This window comes from Gymnoscopelus braueri (genome assembly GCF_963280865.1).
Source record: "Gymnoscopelus braueri genome assembly, chromosome: 17".
Taxonomy (NCBI): domain Eukaryota; kingdom Metazoa; phylum Chordata; class Actinopteri; order Myctophiformes; family Myctophidae; genus Gymnoscopelus; species Gymnoscopelus braueri.
This window is the reverse complement of record NC_137617.1, coordinates 43264047-43287031: the sequence shown is the minus strand read 5'-3', so window position 1 is coordinate 43287031 and position 22985 is coordinate 43264047. Positions and strand designations below refer to the sequence as shown.

The following is a 22985-nucleotide window of genomic DNA, read 5'->3' as shown; positions in this document are numbered from 1 at the left end:
ACAACCCCGTCACCATAATACAATGTTGGCATTGTACCTTATTATGCAAACTATATTATACTATACTATATTATGTATTATATATTATATATTATATATTATATATTATATATTATATTACGCTATATACTATTGTATTGAACTATATTATTGTACCAAAATAATTATAATTTATATTATTAATATTATGATTTATATTATTATAATGATATTATTATATTATACTATTATAATTATATATAATGTAAATTATACTATACTATACTATACTATATTATTATACTATTATGCAAACAAGCATTGAATCTGGACATTTCTGAACCAGAAATACATTTCGTATCAACATCCTAGTTTTAACTGCTTGTGTTGCTGTCGGTGTTTAGAGAGAATAAAAAGAGCTATATTTAATCATCTTCTGTTCATGAAATATCATAACAAAAATGATACATTTAATGAAAACCTCATATGTCCAAAACTGTTATTTTTTTTTTGGATTCAAATAAAAAAATTGCAAAAGTAGCAGATCTACAAGTTCAAAACGCTGCGTTTCAAGCTTGTGGATCTGCTACTTTTGATGCTTTTGTGCAACGCTGTAGTACGATCATGTAGGGCGATAATTGATTTACGAAAAAACACAAGAAGTTAAAATATGGAGATAAGAGATAAGCTCGATAGCGACAATATGAGTTTGTTTACGGCTATAGTTGAATTTTCTCGGACATACTTACACACAGTCAGGGGGGGGGCAATTGAGAATAGTTATTCAGAAATGACGTTTGGTAACTTGTTTGGGTAAAAGCTGAAAGTCTAGCTGAAGGCCGGGACTCACGTTTGGGTCACGGACCAATTTTTATGGGTCGCAAGTAAATATATATCTTTCTATATATTTCACTACTTTAACTACATTCTGTAGTACAAACCGAGCCCATGGATATCATGCTGTGTAAGAGTTGTCACAGCCCCTTTGGTCTCGCCTGCAGGGCCTGATGTGTTGTCTGTCTATATGTCTGTGTACAGTACACTCCCCTGTGTGTGTTTCTCCCACAGAGCCTATAGGCGTCGGCCAACTTGGGGTTCCCAATTAGGTGCATTGGGAGCACCTGATCAATGCTCCCTGGAGCCCTATAAAAGAATGGGTGCCAGTTCCATTCCAGGTGTCCTTCTCCAGATTGACAGCACCCTTTTGCGTGTATGATTGAGTTTACACACACTGCAACACTCCCACACTACATTGATCACACATCCATACATTGCTGACATTACTGATTACTGAATTACACAGCTCACACCTTTTTATAGCATTATTTAAGTTACTTGTTAATAAATTATTGTTATTTTTTGCTCTACCGCCGTGTCCTCCTCAATTTGTCATGGCATCACGGGCCGGGTTGTGACAGACCGTTGTACTGGTGAAGGAGACTCAAACCAGGCACATTTATTGACTGACAAATACTCTTCTCCCTCGCCGTCACTTTGTAGTTTGTAACAGAACATTTGTGCAAGGGATAATTTACCCTGATAAGGTCTGACACATTATGTATGTCAGGCTTTACAGTAGTGACCTGGCAAGTACCTTGTGCCAGAGTAACAAGGGCCCCGCAAGGGCTTGTTCAAGTTGGTTAGAAGAGCCCTATGACATGTTCTGTCTAGAGCCTCAGGTCTTAATGGGTAATTCGTTTTTAATTGTATGATATTGTCTACCTGTTGCATTATCCTCGGTGTCTGCCTTGGAGTGTCACGTATGCGACCCGGATGAAAGAGACACAGCCCAGCATGACTGCACCAAGAAGGATTGATTGATGTACTTTATTTAGTAAGACAACAGTACATGGAAGTACAAATTCACAATAAAAGGTCTACTAAACTGGGAGACTCATTAAGCACTGAGCTTGTTTAAGATGAGATCCCCATGCACACAAATCATGATGACATATAAGAGACAGACAGATATACACACACTACTATACAGAACGTCATACAATCAGCTTACAGGTTACTGGTATGAAGAGTGAAAAATATGTACTAGAGAAGGAAAAAAAAGGAAACATGTAGTCCCACCATGGATCGCTGCTACAAAGAAACAAGTAATTATCCTATGACTTCAGACAATCACTTGTCCTGTTTACATGAATATGTCACATTCCTCATCTCAGAGGAAAATGCAATGATCTTTCTAGACTTTAGAAGGCCCCTATTTTGCGCGCCGCCTTACCCCTTATGCCTAAACATTTTAGGCATTTATTTACTATTTCGAAAAACATTTTGAAACAGCTCAAATAGCCGATCTATAAGCTCACAATGTGTCAATGTAGATCGGCTAATTTCACCATTTTAAAATGTTTTTCAAAATTGTAAAAAATAAATGGCGAAAAGGTTTAGGCATAAGGGGTAAGGCGGCGTGCAAGATAGGGCCCATTTATTAAAGGGATATTTCACTTTCAAACATGTCATTTTAACGTCTACTCATGCAGGCTTTTGTGTTTCACCCCAGACAATGTTTAAGTTGCTTGATTCAGTATTTAGATTTTTGATATTCATTACATCAGACACGCCCCCTTCCTATACAAACCCATTGTAACTTCAAACTCCATTTTAACCATGATAGATTTATTGAAAACACCCGTCCTTGGGTTCCGGTGACTCATACTGCCCTCCTAATACGTGAAGGTATTAAGAGGGTATTAAAAAACACAGCAACTTAAAAACTGTCTGGGGTGAAACACAAAAGCCTGAGTAGACGTTAAAATGACCCCAAACATGTTTGAAAGTGAAATATCCCTTTCAGTACAGAGAGAGTAATAATATCTATTCTCTCTCACCTGCATGACGCAGGCTGACTGTAAGTCAGGCCCTGGAGGGGCCTGCTGCGAAACTAACTTGTGCAACGGAGCCACCTTCTCTGCTGTGAGCCTGTTGCTCCTGATCGCCCCGATGGTCCCTGTCGCTCTGTTCAACTGAAGGATTCTCTCTGCTTCAGCTTGACCCTTACATCTAGTAGCCTATATGATGTCTTAACACATTGAGTGCCAAAACCGTATTAATACGGTTTTGCAAATACACCCGTGGAGTGCCAACTTTCCTAAAAAACGTATATATACGTTTTTTTTTATCTTTTTGTTTTTTTCGTTTATTTCCATGCGGGAGGGGCCAGAGCAGCTCTGGGATCACCCTAGGCGATTCTGAGAAGGAAGGGCCAGATGGATCATCGTGTCAAAAACATAGCAATACTTTCTTTCACATCAGGATGTTCGATCATAGACTCAGAGCAAGTTTGAATGGATTTAGAATTATGTGCAGGATGTAATTTGTATCTGTTGTGATGTGAGGGGACTTAATTTAACTGACTAAACTTTTTTTTAAATTTAATTTTAAAGAAAAAAAAAACCTCTCTCTCACACTTATGCCAGTGTGCCAGTGATCACCCTCCCCTGTGCCCATGTTGGCACCGTGCCTATTGTCTAGTGGTGGAAAGGACTCATTGCCCAGAATGCCCACACATCCATAAAGCTACTTGTGTCTTTATTTACTCACCATATAACAACTGCAATAAAGGTTTATCTTACTTATCTTGTGTCGATTAATTAGCATTTATTTCTACACAAAGGAAAATGACAACATAATCCAATTCAGCATTCCATGACATACATTCATAGTTTAGTATGAAGGTAAAGTAGGCTCAATAAGAATAAGTGTCGTTCTTAAAGACTCAGGTCATAGTTCATAAAAACAGAGGTCATGGTGGACAAACACGTTCTCAAGTAGATTAATAGTTACACTGCAATCTGTAATAAGTTTAAAACGTATTAAAAAATACATTTAATAAGTATAATGCAGTATGTGAATGTATTGGAACCCACAGATATACTTTATTTAGGCTTCATGGTTTGAGTTCCACTGTCAAACCTTTGTGTGGAGTATATAATTTAACATATTAACCTTATACTTCACAAGAGCTTGTAGAGCTGCTTTTTCCGCAGAATGTTTGCACACTTTCACTTCAATGCTATGCATTATTCACCACTGGAGATAGTTATGGGACAGGTCATTGCTTACAAACTGTCCTGCAGCTTTATCAATGAGGAGGGTTCAGCATTTATTCATTTATAGAGCTGTTTTACAAAAGCTCTCCTCGGCCCTGCTTTCTTGGAATGTTGGTGTTATAGCTCCCCCTGCAGGTCACAACAACTTCACACAGGAGTTGTTGTGTCCGGAACTGATCTTCTGTAGTGTGTTTGTTGTCAGGAGGACACATCTAGGTGTAACACGTCGTCCCTTTGAAGAGGAGCTGCGGGAGGAAAGAAAGTGTGTTTGTTGTTAAAGTTTAAAACGTCTAAAACAACGAGGTATGTTTATTTAAGGTGTGTTTGTCTTTGTGTTCATGAGTTTTACGTTTGATGTACAAATATACATGTGTACGTTATGTTTGTGTCGTTTGCGTGTTGTGAGAGCTTGTTTACAGTTGGACGTTGGATTTAGGCTGATGTTAGAATGGTGTTTAATAGAGATGTTAAATACATGTGAGTAAAGGAAGAACCAGTGAGTTTAACCAGGAGGCAGTGATGGTGATGTGGAAGTAATGGTGGGATAAAGACATAGCCTTAGATAAAGACTATCGTAGATGTATTTTATCGATTTTGACATTTTTATACCTACAAGAGTCTTAGCGACCACCTCCCCCCTAGTTTGCCCTGGAATTTCACCGGTAAAGCCCGTATTTCTCCTAACATGTACAAATGCAAAATATAAGGTACTTTCCCGCTTGCCCCAAATGTTAACTAGGTGTCCGGAGTATTTGTGAAATGTATTAGTCCATATTGTTCAATAAAGAAGTGTTTTAATCCCGTCTGTGGCCGAACGCCATTTCTTACCCCTCGTTTACTTCCTGTTTACATTGAGTGCAATTCCGACTTTCACCGGATGTGCCCCGTCACTACCGCCCATTGTTAACTTCCGACAGAATCGGCCACATACATGATTAAAACACTAATTTATTGAAAAATATGGACTAATACATTACACAAACACGTCGGACACCTAGTTAACATTTGGGGCAAGCGGGAAAGCACCTTATATTTTGTCTTTGTACATGTTTGGAGAAATACAGGCTTTACTGGTGACATTCCAGGTTAAACTGGGGGTGGTCGCTAAGACTATCGTAGATACGAAAGTAAAAGTTAGACTCGATTGATTGATTGATTGATGTAGTTTATTTAGAAAGACATGAGAATAGTACATGACAGTACATAACAGTACATGGAAGTACAAATTCACAATACAAGGTCTACTAAACTGGAAACCCTCATTAAGCACTAAGCTTGTTTAAGATGAGAACCCCATGCACACAAATCATGATGAAATATAAGAGGCAGGCAGATATACACGCTACTATACAGAATGTCATACAATCAGCTTTCAGGTTACTGGTATGACGAGAGAAAAAAAATAAATATATATATATATATATATACAAAAGAGGAAAATGAAGGAGGGGGTGGGGGGGGTAGGTTAAGACTTAGACAGGGGCCATTTTCGAATTGCAGCCTCCTGAAGGTGTATCTTTAGGGCAGTTTTGAAAGTGAGTAGGGTTTTACACTCCTTTACTCCTTTTGGTAGGGCATTCCACATTTATGATGAATAGCATGAGAACGAGTTCATACCCTTAGTTGAGCCAAATCTGGGTTGAACATGATCAGTGGAGCTGCCTCTGGTGTTATGATCATGGACTTCATTAACATTTTGGAAGTATTTTGACAAATACAGGGGGATCCCAATGTTGTGGTGTATCTTGAAGACCAGGCCCATAGCAAGTTGCTGTACTCTGTCCTCAACCCTAAGCCACCCAATCCTAGCAAAATGAGCAGGGGTTAGATGGGTTCTGTGATTGAGGCCAAGAAGTAGCCTTACAAGTTTGTTTTGGGATGTTTGGAGCCTTGTTTTTAAGGCCTTGGAGGTGTTGTGATACCATGAAGTGCATGCATAATCATAATGACCTTGAATGAGGGCCCCTGCAAGAATCTTCAGAGTATTCTTACTGACTAGGCGATCAATCCTCCACAAATAGCGTGTTGTTCGGTTGACATTTTTGATCACTTTTTCGGCGTTTCTTTTTTTTTTTTTTGTGGTGTTTTTGTTACCAGAGAGGTTTGCCTCCAAGAAAAAATAAAATACACTTTACATCTACGATAGTCTTGCTAAGGCTAATAAAGAGTAAAGACACACATAGACCAGAGTTTGATATTTGAATAGACCCCATAATCAACGTCTGCTTGAATCCTTTTCCTCCTCATTCAGTATTTGATCACCTGGTTAGTGCTGATGCTGCTGACATCATGGTTAGATAATACTACTACTGTACTAATTCTGTCTAAATACTCAAGTAACAGAATTAGAATAATGCTTATTGCCAAGTGTGTTTGCACATGTCAGGTATTTGTCTTGATGGGGTTGATGCATTGACAGCAAGTTTTCACAGCGGGTAGTAGCATACAGTACCATAATAATTGTGTAAATGAAATGATTGCACACATACATTTAATTTCATATTCAGTCCACATACATACACTTGGTGGAGGGGATTTGTGTGAAGGGGACCTCTGTACAGTAGCTATACTGTAGTTATACTTCACCGACTGTGAGCTTGTGGATCTGCTGTTTTCTTATAATATTTTGAAAATCATTTAAATTATTTTCATTTAATGGCATGTCCAAAATAGGGATGCCAGGTTGCCATCCTACTATAGATAGCAGTGTAATATTGACGCTGCTATGTACTATGTTGCAGTGATGTGTATAGGCTGTATACTTCTATACCACTATACCACTATACTATTAATGCAGGTATGTATGCAGCAGTGATGTATATAGCCTTTATTCTTCCATAGATATCTCTGTAATATTAATGCTGGTATGTGTGATGGGGTATTTCATCATGTCTCCCACTGCAGTGTGTGGAGTGGAGTCTGTTTAGCAACTACACTGATTAGTATAACTATTATTATGGTAAAGGAGTGATGAGAGGCTCTCTGCTGCGTCTTGGTGGCCACCTTGTGCATTACAAATACAATTTAGAGTGACTTATCCAGAGTGACTTCCCAGAGTGTAAGATCAGAGTAAATGACATGAACCCTATAGTCAAACACATAGCTGGCTAAATGGTCACATAAATTGTAGAATAATCCATTATTATGATGTAACGGTGGCGTTTGTATTGGCATGTTACCTGTACATGTGGCCTTCTAGCGCCTTCCTGTATCTTATTTTCAGAATGTTTCAGGATATTTATGGGGCGGCAGTGGCTCAGGGGTGGAGTGGTCGGGTAGAGTGAACTGGAAACCGCAAGAGAGTTAATGTCGAAGTGTCCTTGTCTGAGCAAGACGCTGAACCCCTAATTGCTCCCGATGAGCAGGTTGGTGCCTTGCATGGTTTCCTCCGCCATCGGTGTATGAATGAATGGGTGAATGTAATGCACAATCTATGTAAAGCGCTTTGGATAAAAGCGCTATATAAATGCACCATTTACCATTTATTTAGCCATAATAAGTACAAATATATGCAATTCTAAGAAACTACAGCTGTGACTACGCTATTGAAACCAGGGGACTTTGTACATGTCACATGAGAGTGTTGAGAGAGTTGATTGATTAGATCAGATAAGGACGTTGTTTATGTTTCCTTTCCTAGGTTTATAACCTATTGGCCTAGAAGTGTTAGAGTATATTTGTATTGTAATGTTAGTATAATAAAATCATCAAAGACACGGGTCTGAGTTGTGTCCGCTAACTCGGTTGCTCCAATACCCTTTACAAGGGGAGATCTAATTAGTTGCATTGCTTGTGTGACTGGCTAGATAATTGTACATAAATAGAGTGCAAAGAAAACAATTTAGTGCTTCAAAGAAACTAGGATGGCAGGTACACGTCAATCCTTCTAAGATCTGATTAAACAGCATGCTGTCTAAATAGCACAAAAACAAATCTCTGAATAACAATAACATGTGAACAAATAACCAGCATATCTATGCATAGTATAACTTTGTAACACTGTTTAAAAAGGGGGCACGGTGGCGCAGTCGGTAGTGCTGTCGCCTCACAGCTAGAAGGTCCTGGGTTCGATTACCGCCGGGGACGCTGTGGGTGCTGGGGGCGTGTATTCTCCTCCTTGTCATCAGTGCCCATACCCTAGGTGAAAGGGTCTACTCTGTGTAGAGTTTGCATGTTCTCCCCGTGTCTCCTAGGGTAGTTAATACCCTCACAAAAACATGTAGTAATCCTGGTCACTATACTGCCTCCCCCTGGTCAGCCGGGGCGCCTGATGGAGGGGAAGGGAACTGGTTGGAATTACGTGTTCCTTCCACGCGCTACGTCCAACCAGGGAAACTCCCCCCTGTCAGGTGACAAGAAGGTCAGTTGGCTCTCATGCATTGAAGGAGGCATGAGCTCGGCCCTGGCCTCCCTAGGCTGGTGGGGGGAGTGTAGTGCCCAGGATCACTTAGCAAATTGGCACCGGGTGAAAAAAGGGTTACAAAAATCGAGGGATAAAAACTATAAAATATAAAATAAATATTAAAAAAAAAAAAAAAAAAGTGCTATACAAATAAAGTTTTATTTTTATTATAACAATACGCTAACACGTCAAGAAGCTATTTCTTTGCATTTTAAACGTGGTGAGAGAGTAACTCCAATACTCCATTCGTTCACATCTTACCACATTATTACAACCTCATTTCACTAATGCTCAGCCTGAGTTGAATTAAATCACTGTGATCAACAGGCAATAAAAACGGTTTTAGTATGATCAGTGAATCATGTTCATTCCATCAAGGTTCCCTTTGTACCCTCTCAAGAGTTAAATGAACGCTGAGGATTTCACTGTGTGACCACATGTAACCGTAATGTTGTGTGTTCTCTCTGCAGACCAGACCCACTCCACCTCACCTCAGACATGGCTGACAACATCCTGGATGCTGCCTGCCAGAGAGAATCACCACAGGCTGCCAAGAGGATGAGACTGGACACTGACCATGTGAGTGAAATTTTTTGTTTTGTTTTTACATGTTTTTTTCAGCTTTTGTCAGCGGAGTAGACAGAAGAAAACATCATTTCAATATCAGTTTAAATTTTTTCCCCTACATCCCCCCTCCCCCATTACTGGTTAATGTCCAAGCAGACAAAGCAACATAAATAAATAAATATTTATTATATATTAGTACAAACTAAAGATACATAAATACAGTAACAAATTGATAGTGACAGATATCCATAAATATGTGTACCTGCAAGCACACATCAAGACATGATTAAATGTTGAGAAATAAATAAATAATAGTAATAATAAATAATAATAATAATAATAAACAGGTGACCCCCCCTTCTCTCTCTTTTTTAATTTTGTTAGCCTAATTGCAGCCAGTTACCACAGCATGTCCCTTGTAGGTGTGACAATTTTCAAGCATCATTACCAGATCAGCAACATTACTCACAGATGAATAGTAGTTTAATTGTCTGATTTATAAATCTCCCTCTGGATGTTGTTGTCGTTGCACTTCAGGAGGACGGCACCAGTGTACCTCTATCCTCCCTGGATGCTGAGATGTTTGTGGATCCCAACCATCCCAACAAGGTCTTAGAGGGTCTCAACAGGCTGCGTCTCAACAGAACCTTGTGTGATGTGGTTCTGTGCTGTGAGGGACAGGAGGTCCCCTGCCATCGTTATGTACTGGCCTCCTTCAGCCCTTACTTTGAGGTAAATCCACACTCGGTGTTTCCCCTAGGATGAAGTTGTAACCATGGCGCCCGGGAGCGACAATTCTTTTTAATAATTCTTTTTAAAGATTGTTTTAATTTAAATTATATATTTTTTCCTCAAAATATTAAGTTGATTGACAGTGTCACTCTGGCTATTGACAAGCAAAACAACACCTCACCTCAAGTCCTTTATGTCTGTCTATCAGTCATTGTTTCAGTGACGCAACACCACCGACCGCTTTCTTTTTCTCCCAAATGAAGGGGGCCGGATTCTAATCTTTTTTGCAGATGGCATTAGTTACCTTCCACTCCCGAATCATAGCTCTTCATTGTAGGCAACAGGCGATTAGGACGGAGATAGTGCGGCGTGGAATTCACTGCGCACGTAGCTCTGCGTTTGGAAAGCTGTACCATAGCAGCTACAACCAGCTTCAGCGTGAATATGTTTTAATTTAAAATGCCTGCTGCTTCGATGGGACAAGTGGGGTAATTAAAGAGGCTTATTGAACAGCTGAGAAACATGCACATTTTACCACATAGAAAAGTAGCGCAAATGAAGTACAAATGTTTATGCTGAAGTCTGTGTCCTGTGAGGTTTTCTCTAGCTCAAGAACTCAGCAGTCAGATGCGTCCCAGCAACAGGCATTTGGGTTGAAAATAGTGAAGTAAATGAGAGGAGGGGGGGGCAAGGGGGCTGTAAATACTAAAACTGGAAAAGCATGGACTTAGCGCGACTGCAAGCTCTTGACAAAACAAATACATCTGTTGCAACTTGATTTAATATGCTGCGATGATGTACAGGCAAGCGCAAAGTTATTGATTTGGGCCGGAATATGAATTGATACAAATTCTTCTGCAAATACCAGCTTCAACTTAAGTTACTCACCGTCAATGCGTCCATGGCATGCATCTTTGTTAGCCTTGGATCAAGACTATCATAAATGTATTTTATCGAGTCAGACTTTTACTTTCATAGATATACAAATGTCATAATCGATAAAATACATCTATGATAGTCTTGATCTATCTTTTTGAACAACAACATCTGCGTTGAAATCATCTTAGAAAAGCATACGGTAGCTGTAAACACAAAACAAAACACATTCCAGCGAGCCGACATACGGTGCACGGTGGAGCCTAGTAGGTTACTGAAACCTTTGTGACCCATAGAAAGCTGTTACCCTAGGGAAACCCGTTTCACAGGAGACCCGTTTCACAGGAGACCCATAGACCCAAGAGAGCACGAGAACACGGCCCAATTCATACCCTGTCGCACAACGGCGTTGCGCACCTACAAGCTGAACACCGCTGAGTTTGTTAATTATCTGTTGCATTAAAAATAATATATATATATTTATATATATGTATATTTTTCTTATTTTCATAAAAATCAAGCTGTGGTGGCCAAAAACAAGGCGTGGCGTGCCGCCACTGTTAACACATTGGGTGCCAGCATTTTTTCATAACAACTTACGTTGGGTGCCAGCATTCTCCCCATTGACTGCGCTTTGCTGTTTAAAGCTCTAGACTCCACGAGGAGCAAATCCATGTAAAAAAAAACATCCATTCATGTTGCGCGATGACCCTGGCTACAGCCTGGAACGATAACATTTCACTCGCGAGTTACAATGGGGGGGGATCGCGCATCGCGCATGACCGGTTTTCCCCACCGGAAACAGATTCGGAGATATAGGTGTTTTAAAGAAGGAAATAGACAGGAAGTGGATGGCAGCCATGTTTTTGTTTTTCCGGTGATCTATCTGGCCTATCCTTCTCAAGATCACAATGGGTACTCCCAGAGCTGCTCTAGCCCCGCCCGTGTGGAGAAAAACGAAAAAAACAAAAAGACATATTTCACGGTCTGGACCGTGTTCGGCACCGGACCGCTACTCTGCGCAAACACGGTTCAGACCGTGTTTGGCACCCGATGTGTTAAATGCATATAGGGGAAACACTGACACTTTTATTGACCTACTGTTAAGGAAATACATTTTAATTCTGCCTTGGCTTTCAGGGGAACCGATGATCATGCTATTTCCATGCTATGTCCAATTAATTAAATTAACCGTTGACACTATGTAAATAAGAAAGGCCTAAGCCATAAACATGCCCAAGCCAACCATTCAGCTTTTCAACCTGCACAGGCCATGTTTACATCTGGTATGATGGAGTCCACACAGGAAAGGGTGACCATCAGTGGAGTAGAGCCTCAGATGATTGGTTTGCTCGTGAACTATGCCTACACTTCTAAGGTCTCCATCTCTACTGATAATGTGAAGGTAATGTATTATCATCTTAAACCTCATTCATTGTCTCCATGTTTGTCCTCCTACATAACATCAGTGCTTAATAAAGACATTTTGTTCATTTGTTCTAGGCCCTGCTAGCAGCATCAGACTTGTTTGATGTCACGGCTGTTCGAGAGGCCTGCTGTAAATACATGAGGCGTCACCTGGACGTAAATAACTGTGTAGAGATTTACTGCTGTGCCGATGACCACTCCTGTAAGATGTTGGAGAAACACAGCATGGATTACATTCTGGAACACTTCAGTCTCATCTACCAGCAGGTCAGTGATTGAGGAATCATATATTTCCCGAGTTGATTTTGTCTGTTGTTGGCTTTTATCTGCTATAACATTGTTTTATTACTATTACTCAACCTCCCACCACCACAACTGACCCAGACCTGGGTAGAAACATTCAATCAGTCACAGTGATTGGATATATATTAATAAGCTACAGGCACATGTCCATTTCACTAAACAAACCATCTATCAACAGTGAGCACTTCAGAGGAGAAAATGTTATGAGAACAGTCTTCTCCATATATGGGCTAATCTACTGTATTTCTTTTTCTACCAATAGGAAGAGTTCCTGTCTCTCTCTGTGGAAAGACTGACAGAGGTTCTCTCCAGTGACCATCTCAATGTGCCCAAGGAGGACATGGTGTTTGAGGCTGCCATGCTGTGGTTAGACAAGTGTCCTACCCGCAAGCACAGCTTTGAAAAGGTCAGTCATTTCTTAGTCTCACCTTACCAGACGATCAGAGGTCTCTGCCTATCAATATGTCAGGGGTCTTCTAAATGCAAGGTAGTTTCTAGAGTCACTTTCCAATACATGCTTGGCATCTACTGTATATGTGGTATTGGCTGGTAATATGCATAATTATTATGTAATGTTGTTCCAGTTGGTCTGGTAAATACTTGGTGTTCTATGCATTCTTTTAGGTGCTACAGCACATCCGTCTGCCTCTCGTCAGTCCCTCCTACCTCCTCACTGTGGTTGAGCCTCTGAGCCAGAGGTTCATCTCTGAAGCCAAGGAGCGTCCCTACTGTAACACATCACGCCCACGCAGGACCACAGGTACCCTGCTGAACACATGCATGCATGTTGCACCTGATAATGCTGGAAAAAGCTTATTTGCCAATAATAAATATGACTGTGGTTTGATATTCAGACTTCATAATGGTTATTGTCTCTGCCAGGCCGAAGGCATGGTGGAGACTATAACCGGACTGTCTGTCCTCCGTCCGTCCGTCCGTCCGTCCGTCCGTCCGTCCGTCCGTCCGTCCGTCCGTCCGTCCGTCCGTCTGCGAGCAGCGAAACTGGGCACGCACACTCCCTGGATGCCAGAGCAGAATTTCTGCCCCGAAATTTTCAGATCGGCCTGTTGTAGCGCCACCAAGAGGCAAATCTTTGGCAAAACCTTTTTTTTATATTACTCTTACAGATTTTGTCCAAACATCACGCAGATCGGTACACATGATCTCTATAGTAATTAAACCAAGCAGATTTTTCATATTCCATCCTGATTGGCTCCGAGTGGTCCGTTTTGAACAAAATGCCTCAAATCATGAACACAGTGTGCGATTGCTGTGAAACTTTGCATGAACAGTGCCACTAGGCCATGGAAGAAATGCCACTTGACAATGTTCAAATCAGCCTCATGGTGGCGCTATAACAGGCCAATTCGCGTTTTTACCTATAACTGGACCGATCTGTGTAAAACTTTGTACGCACACTCCCTACAGGCCAAGAAAAACCTCTGCCCTGCACACCCAGCCACCAGGAGGCCAACTTCTGTAAAACATTTTTGCGAACGCAGCGGAAGGAGGCGCGCCTCCGCGCAAGTGGAGCTTACTATGAAACCGTGCTCGGGTTGTGTCTCTGTGTCTCTGTGTGCACTGTGTCTCTGTCTGTGTCTCTGTGTGCACTGCCTGCGTGCAGCTCCTCTGAGATAAGTAAATGTCCAATTTAGACGTACCATACATCAAATGAAAGGTCTTTGAAAACTGAACACACCTGTCAAGGTTGCGTTTAAGCCCGCCCCTTCCCCCGGAAGCCACGCCCCGGAGAAGGCTCCTAAAAACTCCCCATTGAAACCCCATGTTAAATGAAAAGTGCCCGAATCGCTCCGAAACTTTTTCTACCCCCCCTAAGTGGGGGTCTACGAACAAATACTTCGGGCTCGGATTTTGTCTCCGCCCCCCGGAAGTGGGTGAAACGGGCACTTCAAACACTTTGTTGAATTGTTCAAAAACATTAAAAGTTTTTTTTTTGTGAATTTCTATTTTTCTAAGATGCTCATTTTAACGCAGATTTTTTTTGTATTTTTTTTAAATTTCTTTATTGGTTACTTTTTTAAAAACTTTTTAAAATTTGTTTGCGTTCGCTTCCCGCGTTCGTGCGTCTTACTTGTTGTAATATTACTCCTTCGGATTTTTCCAAACATCACGCAAAGCGGTACACAGTATCTCTATAGTCAAGTGATCAGGAAGGAATTTTCATATTCCTTCCTGATTGGCTAACATTGACTTCCAAAGTTTGAAGGATTGGTCCTTTTTGAACAAAATGTCTCAAATGAACGCAGCATGCAATTTAAGTGAAATTTTGCACGCACATTCCCACTAGGCAGAGGAAGAAATGCCACCCTTTTCACATTGGCCTGTTATAGTGCCACCAACAAACGATCTTTGCTAAACAAATTTTTTTAACAAAATGACAAACCAGAAACCACGTCCGATTGCCATGAAAGGCTGAGGAAGAAATGGTACCCTTTTCACATTGGCCTATTATAGCGCCACCAAGAGGCCCCAATAACCTACCTGACCTGGCGGAGACCTGTGCTCCGAGGAGCACTTTTTCTAGTTGCATCGTTTAATCATTTTTAGTTAACAATTCAAGCTTTCATTTAGTTAATTGCGCTTTTATACATGTCAAAATGCATACCAATTTTCTCCTGGATTCATTCAGTGACTGCTAATTTGGTGCTGCCTCTCTGGTGAGAGTTCCAGAGGGTTAGGGCTGCCACACTGAAAGCTCTATCCCAGAAGGTTCTAATCTCCATGGGGAGAGAGTTCCACAGGGTTGGGGCTGCCACACTGAAAGCTCAACCAAATACATTTGGTTTCTCCTTCAACTCTTTAATCTACTCTGTCTCATCTGCTCCTTCTCCTCTGTTTGTTGAAGTGATCGTGACGTTGCTACAGAATAGTAATTCGGCCAGGTACAACTATGACAAAGTTGAGAGCTTTGATCCCCTGACCAATCAGTGGAAGACTCTTGGACGACTGCCCTTGGTAGTAAGCGGGTATTCTGTGGTTGCATCAGGTGAGGATTACCATCAGAGTCAATCAATTTAACCCTCGTAGGGTCTTCGTGTTTTAGTCACACCCAGGGCCTTCGGGTCACTTTGACCCGAAGGCCCTGTGTGAAAATTTTCATTTTCATGAAAATGAAAATTTTCATTTTCATATCACATGTTTAGTACAGTAAATAAGGCAAATAGAAGAAGTTTCATAGAGAACAAAAAATGTTTACATACTTTTAATTCATGTTGAAAATTTTAAACCGGGTCAAAAGGACCCGAGGACCCTACGAGGGTTAAGACCTGTAATGGATCCTTACTGTTTTACCTCTGAATAGACTGATCACTAAGCCCCACCCAACGATAGCGTTTGTTCAATGCTAGCTTAGCAACCATCATGTTGGACAAGCTGCCATTCATAGAAATCAATGTAATCTTGCACACACATTAGTGCTGCACGATTAATCGAAAAAAGATCGTGATCTCGATTCAGACACCTATGCGATCTCGATTTTAAATTATGACGATTTCTTTTTCAATTAAAATTTTTTTTTTTTTTTTTTTTTTTTTTTTTTGCTTTATATTTTTATATTTACAAGAGAATTGTGTGAGAATCGTGTGAGAATCGTGATCTCAATTCTTATGGAGGAAAATCGTGATTCACATTTGAGCAAGAATCGTGCAGCACTAACACACATACAAGATAATTACCGGTACTCGTATCTATCATTATTATTATAACATTGGCAGATCAACACCCTAATTTATCAATAGATATAAAGATAGATAGACATAGACAGAAGTTCTCATAATTGGTTCTAGTGAGCAAAGACAATCAATAATAAGTCAACTCTGTAACCTGACTGCAGAAAGTAACACTAAGTAAAGTAAAATAATGAACCTGGGGGTTATTAATGATTCTGAATTTTAATACACACATTAATCATGTTACCAAGATTGCCGTCGTTGGGCGATGCAAAAACGTTGATCCACACTTTTGTTTTCTCTCGGCTTGATTACTGCAATGCACTTTACTCTGACCTCCCAGAGAAAACAATTGACAGATTGCAACTTGTTCAAAATGCGGCAGCCAGTGTTTTAACTAAAACTAAGATGAGGGAACATATTACTCCAGTTTTAGCTTCACTACACTGGCTTCCGGTTGTTTTTTAGGATTGATTTAAAACCAGTGTGAAGTGAGTGGTGCCTCTGTGTTGCACTCCTGTTGGTGTTGAATTAGTGTAACTGGTTGCATCTTTGTGTTGCAATCAGCTGCAGCTGTTGAGGCCGTGCTCAAATGGACGGACAGACCCACACACACGGTCAAGTGTAGGAGTGGCTGGCACCACTCAAATATATTACTTGTTTATAAAGCTCTCAATGGTCTGGCACCTTCCTACCTTTATGACTGCCTGCCTAGATATGTTCCAAACCGACCCCTCGGGTCTTCTAGTGCTGACCTATTACCTTTGCAGACAGGGTGCGATTTTTCGCACGGAAAAAACGGACAATATATTTTTTTTAATGAACACATGGTTCTCTATGACCTCATGCACACCGGCTCCGAATTTGCCGTGCGGCAAGTGGCTGCGGCGGTGCGTTTTTTTTCTTCAATCGAACCCAGTTCGATTTGTGCGTCTTTTCGCATGCGGTAAAAACTGATTGACTAATCGCACCCTGTCTGCAAAGGCCTTTAGTTGATTTTTAAATCTCTGTGTTATTGAAGTCCTCACTGTTTCGACTGATTCATTGCCTTTTTATATTTGTTTATGTTTTATGCTTTTTCTTTTCTTTTTTGCTTTATTGTTAAATTGTTTTTACCTTTTCTGTAAAGCACTTGTGCTTTATTCTGGCTCTGTAAAGCACTTTGAGTGCTATACAAATAAAGTGTATTATATAGCCCACCTGGCAGCGTACTGGTACTGTTTTGGTGAATTCCTTGGCTTTATAAGTAAACCATCACAATAAGATGGAAGAAATGTAAAGTTGTGTATACATATTCAAATCTCATTTATTGTTTTAATTGTTTTAATTGTGCTCTTCTTCCACCATAGGTTCCACTCTGTATTTGGCCGGAGGCTCATTCGATAATGATGATCTCCCCCTGGATAATAAGGGTCAGGATTATCTTTGCAATAGAGAGATGTGGCGCTATGATGTTCACCATAACTCATGGTTGAAGATGGCTCCCATGAAAAAGCCATGCTATGACTTGAGTAAGATTGTCAAACTATCACATTCAAATGAACCACATTAACCCTGGGGGCCGTATTTTGGTCAGGTCACCATAGGCAACTTTAAAAAAAAATGATTTTAATTGTTTTCTTTCAAATAATAGCAAATCTACAAGCTCACTACTGTACATGTCACATCAGCTAGTAGATGGTCTGTTTCCAAATAGCCACATTTGTAAACCAAATGTACGCATTTCAGAATATAATTCTAGACCATATCAGTTGCTTTATATCAAATTATATGGAAATGTATTAAAATGAGCAGGTTCTGAAAAGGCATCTGTACAGGTAGCAAAAATGTATCTGTTCCAACTGCAGAATAATGACATCACAACTAGATCCAGTTGCTAATTGTACATACTGCTGTGTTAGTGGAGTGGTGCGGTCAAGCAACAGTAAGGTAATGCTACTTCCACTCCTGACATCCCAGACTTTAGTATGGGAAATGTTGGAGGCGGGGTGGATTTAGCTCTTCAAACATGACTTATAGAATATATGTATGTAATGTATATGTATTTTTTACGAGAATGTAAAATTATAACATAGATCATAGATACTGTTTTTTCATATAATCAATTTTCAGCATTTAAAATGAGCTGTTGCCCTGTCTTTGTTTTGGAATAACCGCTAAGTGTTTTTGCCTTGGTTACCCAATGAGATGCTGCATAGTGCATTATGGCTAAGGTCAGAGGCGCTTTATGGGGCAATTTTGCCAATGGGAGCTCAAGTTCAAGTTGTGCAATTTGATTATTGGCGGATGATAACTATTGGAACAAGGAATTAATAATCAGACATTAAAGATTACAGAGGGAGAGTATTAACTCATTCACTGCCAGAGTTTTTCAGAATAGTCTGCAGCCAGTGGTGCCAGCGTTTTTGAGAATTTTTACTAACCTTTCAAGAGACACAGAATATTTAGCTCCAGGACGATCAACACACAGAGTGTCGCAAAAGACAGAGGAGTGTCTCCTTCCATCTGAAAAAAGGCGTGTCACCCTCCGTTCTTTATTTGTTGGCTGTTGAATATAGCTTGTTCCCGCCAAAGAAACAAAGCAAAATGTATTTTTCTAAATCCTTTAACATTAGATCGGACAGGGCTGGGTTTGTTGTGATCACGTTATTTCCAGGTATACCTTTTCTCCGGAAGTCATAGGACCATCTAGCGTAAACACTGAAAACAGTGTTGACATGTTACACCGTGTAACATTTCAAACGTGTGTAACTTACACATTGGCACTGTGGGCTTTGGAAAAAAGTGACGTGTTACACGTCATTGGCACTGAATGACTGCACAGGATGTCATGCATCCTGTGCAGCGTGCATGTTACAAAGCATTTTAACTGTCCGACTGCCGCATTTCTAGTGGGTGCTCGCTGTCTCCCGTGGGTGCTCGAGCTCCTGAGCACCCATCGGATAGGCACCTATGGCCAAGGTCATCACTTCATCAGTTAATCTTTTTTTCTCTGCTCAACCCCACATGTTACATAGGCCTGGTGATGCTGGATGGATATGTGTTTGCAGTGGGGGACTGGGGGGCTGATAACTTGAGGGACCCCTCGATGGAACGCTACGACCCCAACACGGACACCTGGCAGCTCATGGACTCTGTCGGTGTGACAGCGCATTACGATTCTAAGAGCTGTAATGTGGTCGCACTTGATGGACAGCTCTATTTTATTGGTATGGAACAGATGTATGCACCTGCAGGTTCAGCCTGCTGGGCTTCATGAGGTTGTGTTTTTCATGTAGTGTTAGTGTATGTCAAGCATAATGGTTCACTGAAAATGTACTACAAATCCTTTGGTATTATGATGTATTCATGCTTCTCCTGTTGACGGTGAATAATGTTTTGACATGTGTGTCCTCCTGGACTCTAGGTGGTGATCCAAATGTCTTCAGTCCAAAACGGCCCCAGGTGGCCAAGTACAACCCTAAAACATCTTTGTGGACAGAAGTCGCTCCTATGCAGATTCCACGTAATAGATCAGCTGCTTGTGTTCTGAATGGAAAGATCTATGTTACAGGTATTTTACCTCTTCTAAGTCAGTGGTGGAAGAAGTACTCTCTTTTTTTTTTTTTTACTTAAAGTTGTACAATGCAGAATCACAAATAACGATTTTTAGCAACCTCTGCTGGTCACTACCGTCACTGCATACAATTTCCGTAGTCCTCGATTACCCAGAATTCCATTCGTTTTCACCGGAAGCCGGAAGCGTTTCAAAAAGCGATCTTTTAATTGTTTTATACTATCTACGGATCGTTTCTCTTAGCCAGTGGAGCATTAGTTACCATGAGCTGTGCTTTTTTTTTCTGTTCTTTTTCGATCTTCCAATCCTACATTCTCTTAAAATCAGCGTGAGGTTCCTTTTTGTTATTAGCGCGGTAGTTCCTGGCCAAACAGGAAACCGTTGCGTTAGTTCCTGGCCAAACAGGAAACCAGTGCATTTCCGCCTCCGTATTCCGGCCAGATGACGTCATTTCCCCGGGAAAGTCCCCCCCTTCACCGTTCAATAGTAAATATATAAATAAAAGGCTTCCGGGGGTGAAATTCATGGAGTGGGTGTTGTGAAACTTTTGCCACTCACAAAAGATATACAATTTAACTTTAGTTTTGTTGAAAACGTTACCTAGTATGCCTTTAAGTAAGAATAACAACACCAGAATATAGAAATACTTTTTTACTCAAGAGAAAAAATATAGGCAGAAAATGTAAATATGCTTGCAATACCAAATGGCTAACGGCCCTTTTCACAGTTTCAGAGTTGTATTAATGAATTGTAATAAGTAATGCATTAATGTATTGATCACTTTAATGTTAGATCTGATTCAGGTGGAGTAGCTGTATGGCTTAACCTATAATAATAATCATCATTTATCAGTTAATGCATGTTTAGTATAAATAATAAAAATTAGCAAAGTAAGTAGGCCTAGTAAACGGTCAAATCACTGTACACCAATCACTGTATTTATATTATAAAGTTAGCAGTTCGTAGACATTAGCAACATTGTATTTTATTTATTTGTAAGTCCTTATGTGGTAAGCTTCCTTTGTACCTATCCTCGCTTTTAGAACCAAAGGTTACTGGACATTCAACACGTTCACAAACACATTAGATATACCAGTCCACGTAAGAGCTGTGAACAAGGAAAGACTGCTTTCATTTATTATGCTCCACACAAATGGAACAAACTTCAGGACTCTCTGAAACTGGTGCGATTGGTGTCAATAGAGACATTTAGGGTTCTTCTTGAGGACACACTACACAGTGAACTGCACCTGTTTCATGTAACACTATTCTTATTTGCATCTTTGACATTGTAATTTGATTCAAATGTTTGTTATTGTTTTTTTATTATTGTATGTGTTCTATATGGTGTTATCAGGGCATCCTTGAAAAAGAGAGCTTGCTCTCAATGGGCTTCCCTGAATATATAAAGGAAAAAGAAAGAGAGAGAAATAATTGCAAAAAGAAATATAGTAAAGTATTTGCCTCTGACTTGTAGTGATGTAGAAGTTACAAGTATGAAAAAAGAAACATTCAGGTAAATTAAAAGTACAGTACTTGAGTAAATGTATTCAGTTACTTTCCACCACTGATCTTAGTTCCCTAATAGACTCACCTAAACTCTACTGTAGTTTGAGCATATTATAAAACACACTAACAGTCACTATCCTGTTAATTCTTGTTTGTCTATAGGTGGTCTGCATTCTCATGATAATAGGACAATGGAAAATAGGATGGAGTGCTACAACCCCGAGACCAACCAGTGGACCATGTGTGCCCCTATGCAAGTGGAACGCTACTCGCCTAGCATGGCTGTGGTGGATGGATTGATCTACGTACTAGGAGGGCGGAGCTTCTATAACTACAAAGGCGACAATAGGTATGACACTACTGCTCCATTAATGTCTGGGAAAATATGTCGTCTTGTCCACACCAGACATTTCTCTCACGGCTGTTTGTTTGTGTCTCTTCATGTAGTTCTGCCCGTCACATCGAGTGCTACTGTGAAGAGACGGACACGTGGGAAACTGTGGGGAAGGTCCCTGATACTTACTCCGGTGCCAACTGTGTCTCTCTCAAGCTGAGGAGGGATCATGGTGGTCCCATTAGGCATAGATGATTCTGATGATGATTCTGATGTTGACTAGGGTTAGCGTCCGTAACCGGAGGAACTCTATCCAACATTAAGGAACCTGAATCGGTTCCATCACATTTGGAACCGGTTTGTCACTCTGTCAGAAGCATGGTATGTGGACTTCATTTCTGCTATACAATTACAATACCAGTGGTTCTAAAACGTTTTAACTTCAAGGACCACCATAACTCTCGAGTTACAGACCTGTAAGGGCCCATTTGGAGCCTGACTGAATTAAAAAAAAATGTATGTAGTTTTGGCTTTCATTCAAATGTTTGATAAATATAGGAATTGTCAAAGGGAACCGTTATGGAATCGGACCGTTAAGAGGGAATCCTTAACAAACCAGAATCGTTAAAATCCTTAAGGGTCTCAACCCTAAAGGTGACAGAATATAGATGGATATATAATATGATTAGAATAGATTGATATAATGTAAACAATGATGATTAAGAAGCTTCCTGCTGGGACGTCACAGAGAAGAGACACTGTGTTGTGATGGTAGGGTCAGCATCCCATTGAGTTGAGTTCAGAAGCTCTGCTCAGACCCAGCTCACTCAGATGAAAGAGATGAGGAGGAGAGAGAGATGGACACAGCGTCCCATGCTGCTACTGCTGCTCCTGGCCAGCCTATCAGAGCTGAGGGGCTTCCCTTCCAGTCCCTCCATGGATGCATACGTCACTCCCAGAACCGCCATCTTGTTGAAAGGTAAGTTCAACCTGTTAGTCTGTTCCTGTTCAGAAAACTGCCTACCTGTGAACGACGAGATTGGATGATTTAAAAATAAAAATAAAACCAGGAGATAACGTGATCCAAAGATTTACTGCTCCATTCACTTCCTGGTTAACGTATTACTTAAAAATCCTGTATCTCGGCTCCTGTGGGTTTTTTTTAATGTTTTTTTTGCCGAAACATGCTATTTTTAACGGCGTATAACAAGCGAATGAGAGGTCGCAATGACATTATTATTTTTTTGCACAGTGAAACCCTCCGTGATTAGCAACCCTCAGGGGATCAATCATATTGGAGATAAATATTCTGTGAATACTTGAAATGGTAAGAAAATCGAAAAATCGCTGGCAGTTAGTTATAAATACTCTGACAGTTAACACATCGACCGCCAGAGGTTAATCTCATAATGTACTCACCAGTGCCAAGGTGTTTTTGTTGTTTTTTTGTTTTTTTCATGTCGCCATAGATCTTGTTAAAATCCTTAAGATTGAGCCGTAAACGGTCTGTTTACATCCGCGACATCTCAACGTATCTCCCAGTGAAAAT

The 22985-nt window shown here is 40.5% G+C and overlaps 1 protein-coding gene across 1 annotated transcript; it reads left to right on the top strand.

Annotated features, from left to right (window-relative positions):
* Nucleotides 1–4285: 4285 nt before the first annotated feature.
* On the top strand, nt 4286–21579 carry LOC308105162 (kelch-like protein 21; the record flags this gene model as incomplete). Its single annotated transcript, XM_080455793.1, has 13 exons — nt 4286–4343; nt 8913–9021; nt 9547–9741; nt 11888–12022; nt 12121–12312; nt 12611–12754; nt 12973–13108; nt 15215–15355; nt 17387–17548; nt 19055–19246; nt 19444–19590; nt 21265–21441; nt 21569–21579. Exons 2-13 carry the CDS (start codon nt 8941–8943, stop codon nt 21577–21579), a joined length of 1713 nt encoding a protein of 570 aa, XP_080311919.1. The 5' UTR covers nt 4286–4343; nt 8913–8940.
* Nucleotides 21580–22985: the final 1406 nt, after the last annotated feature.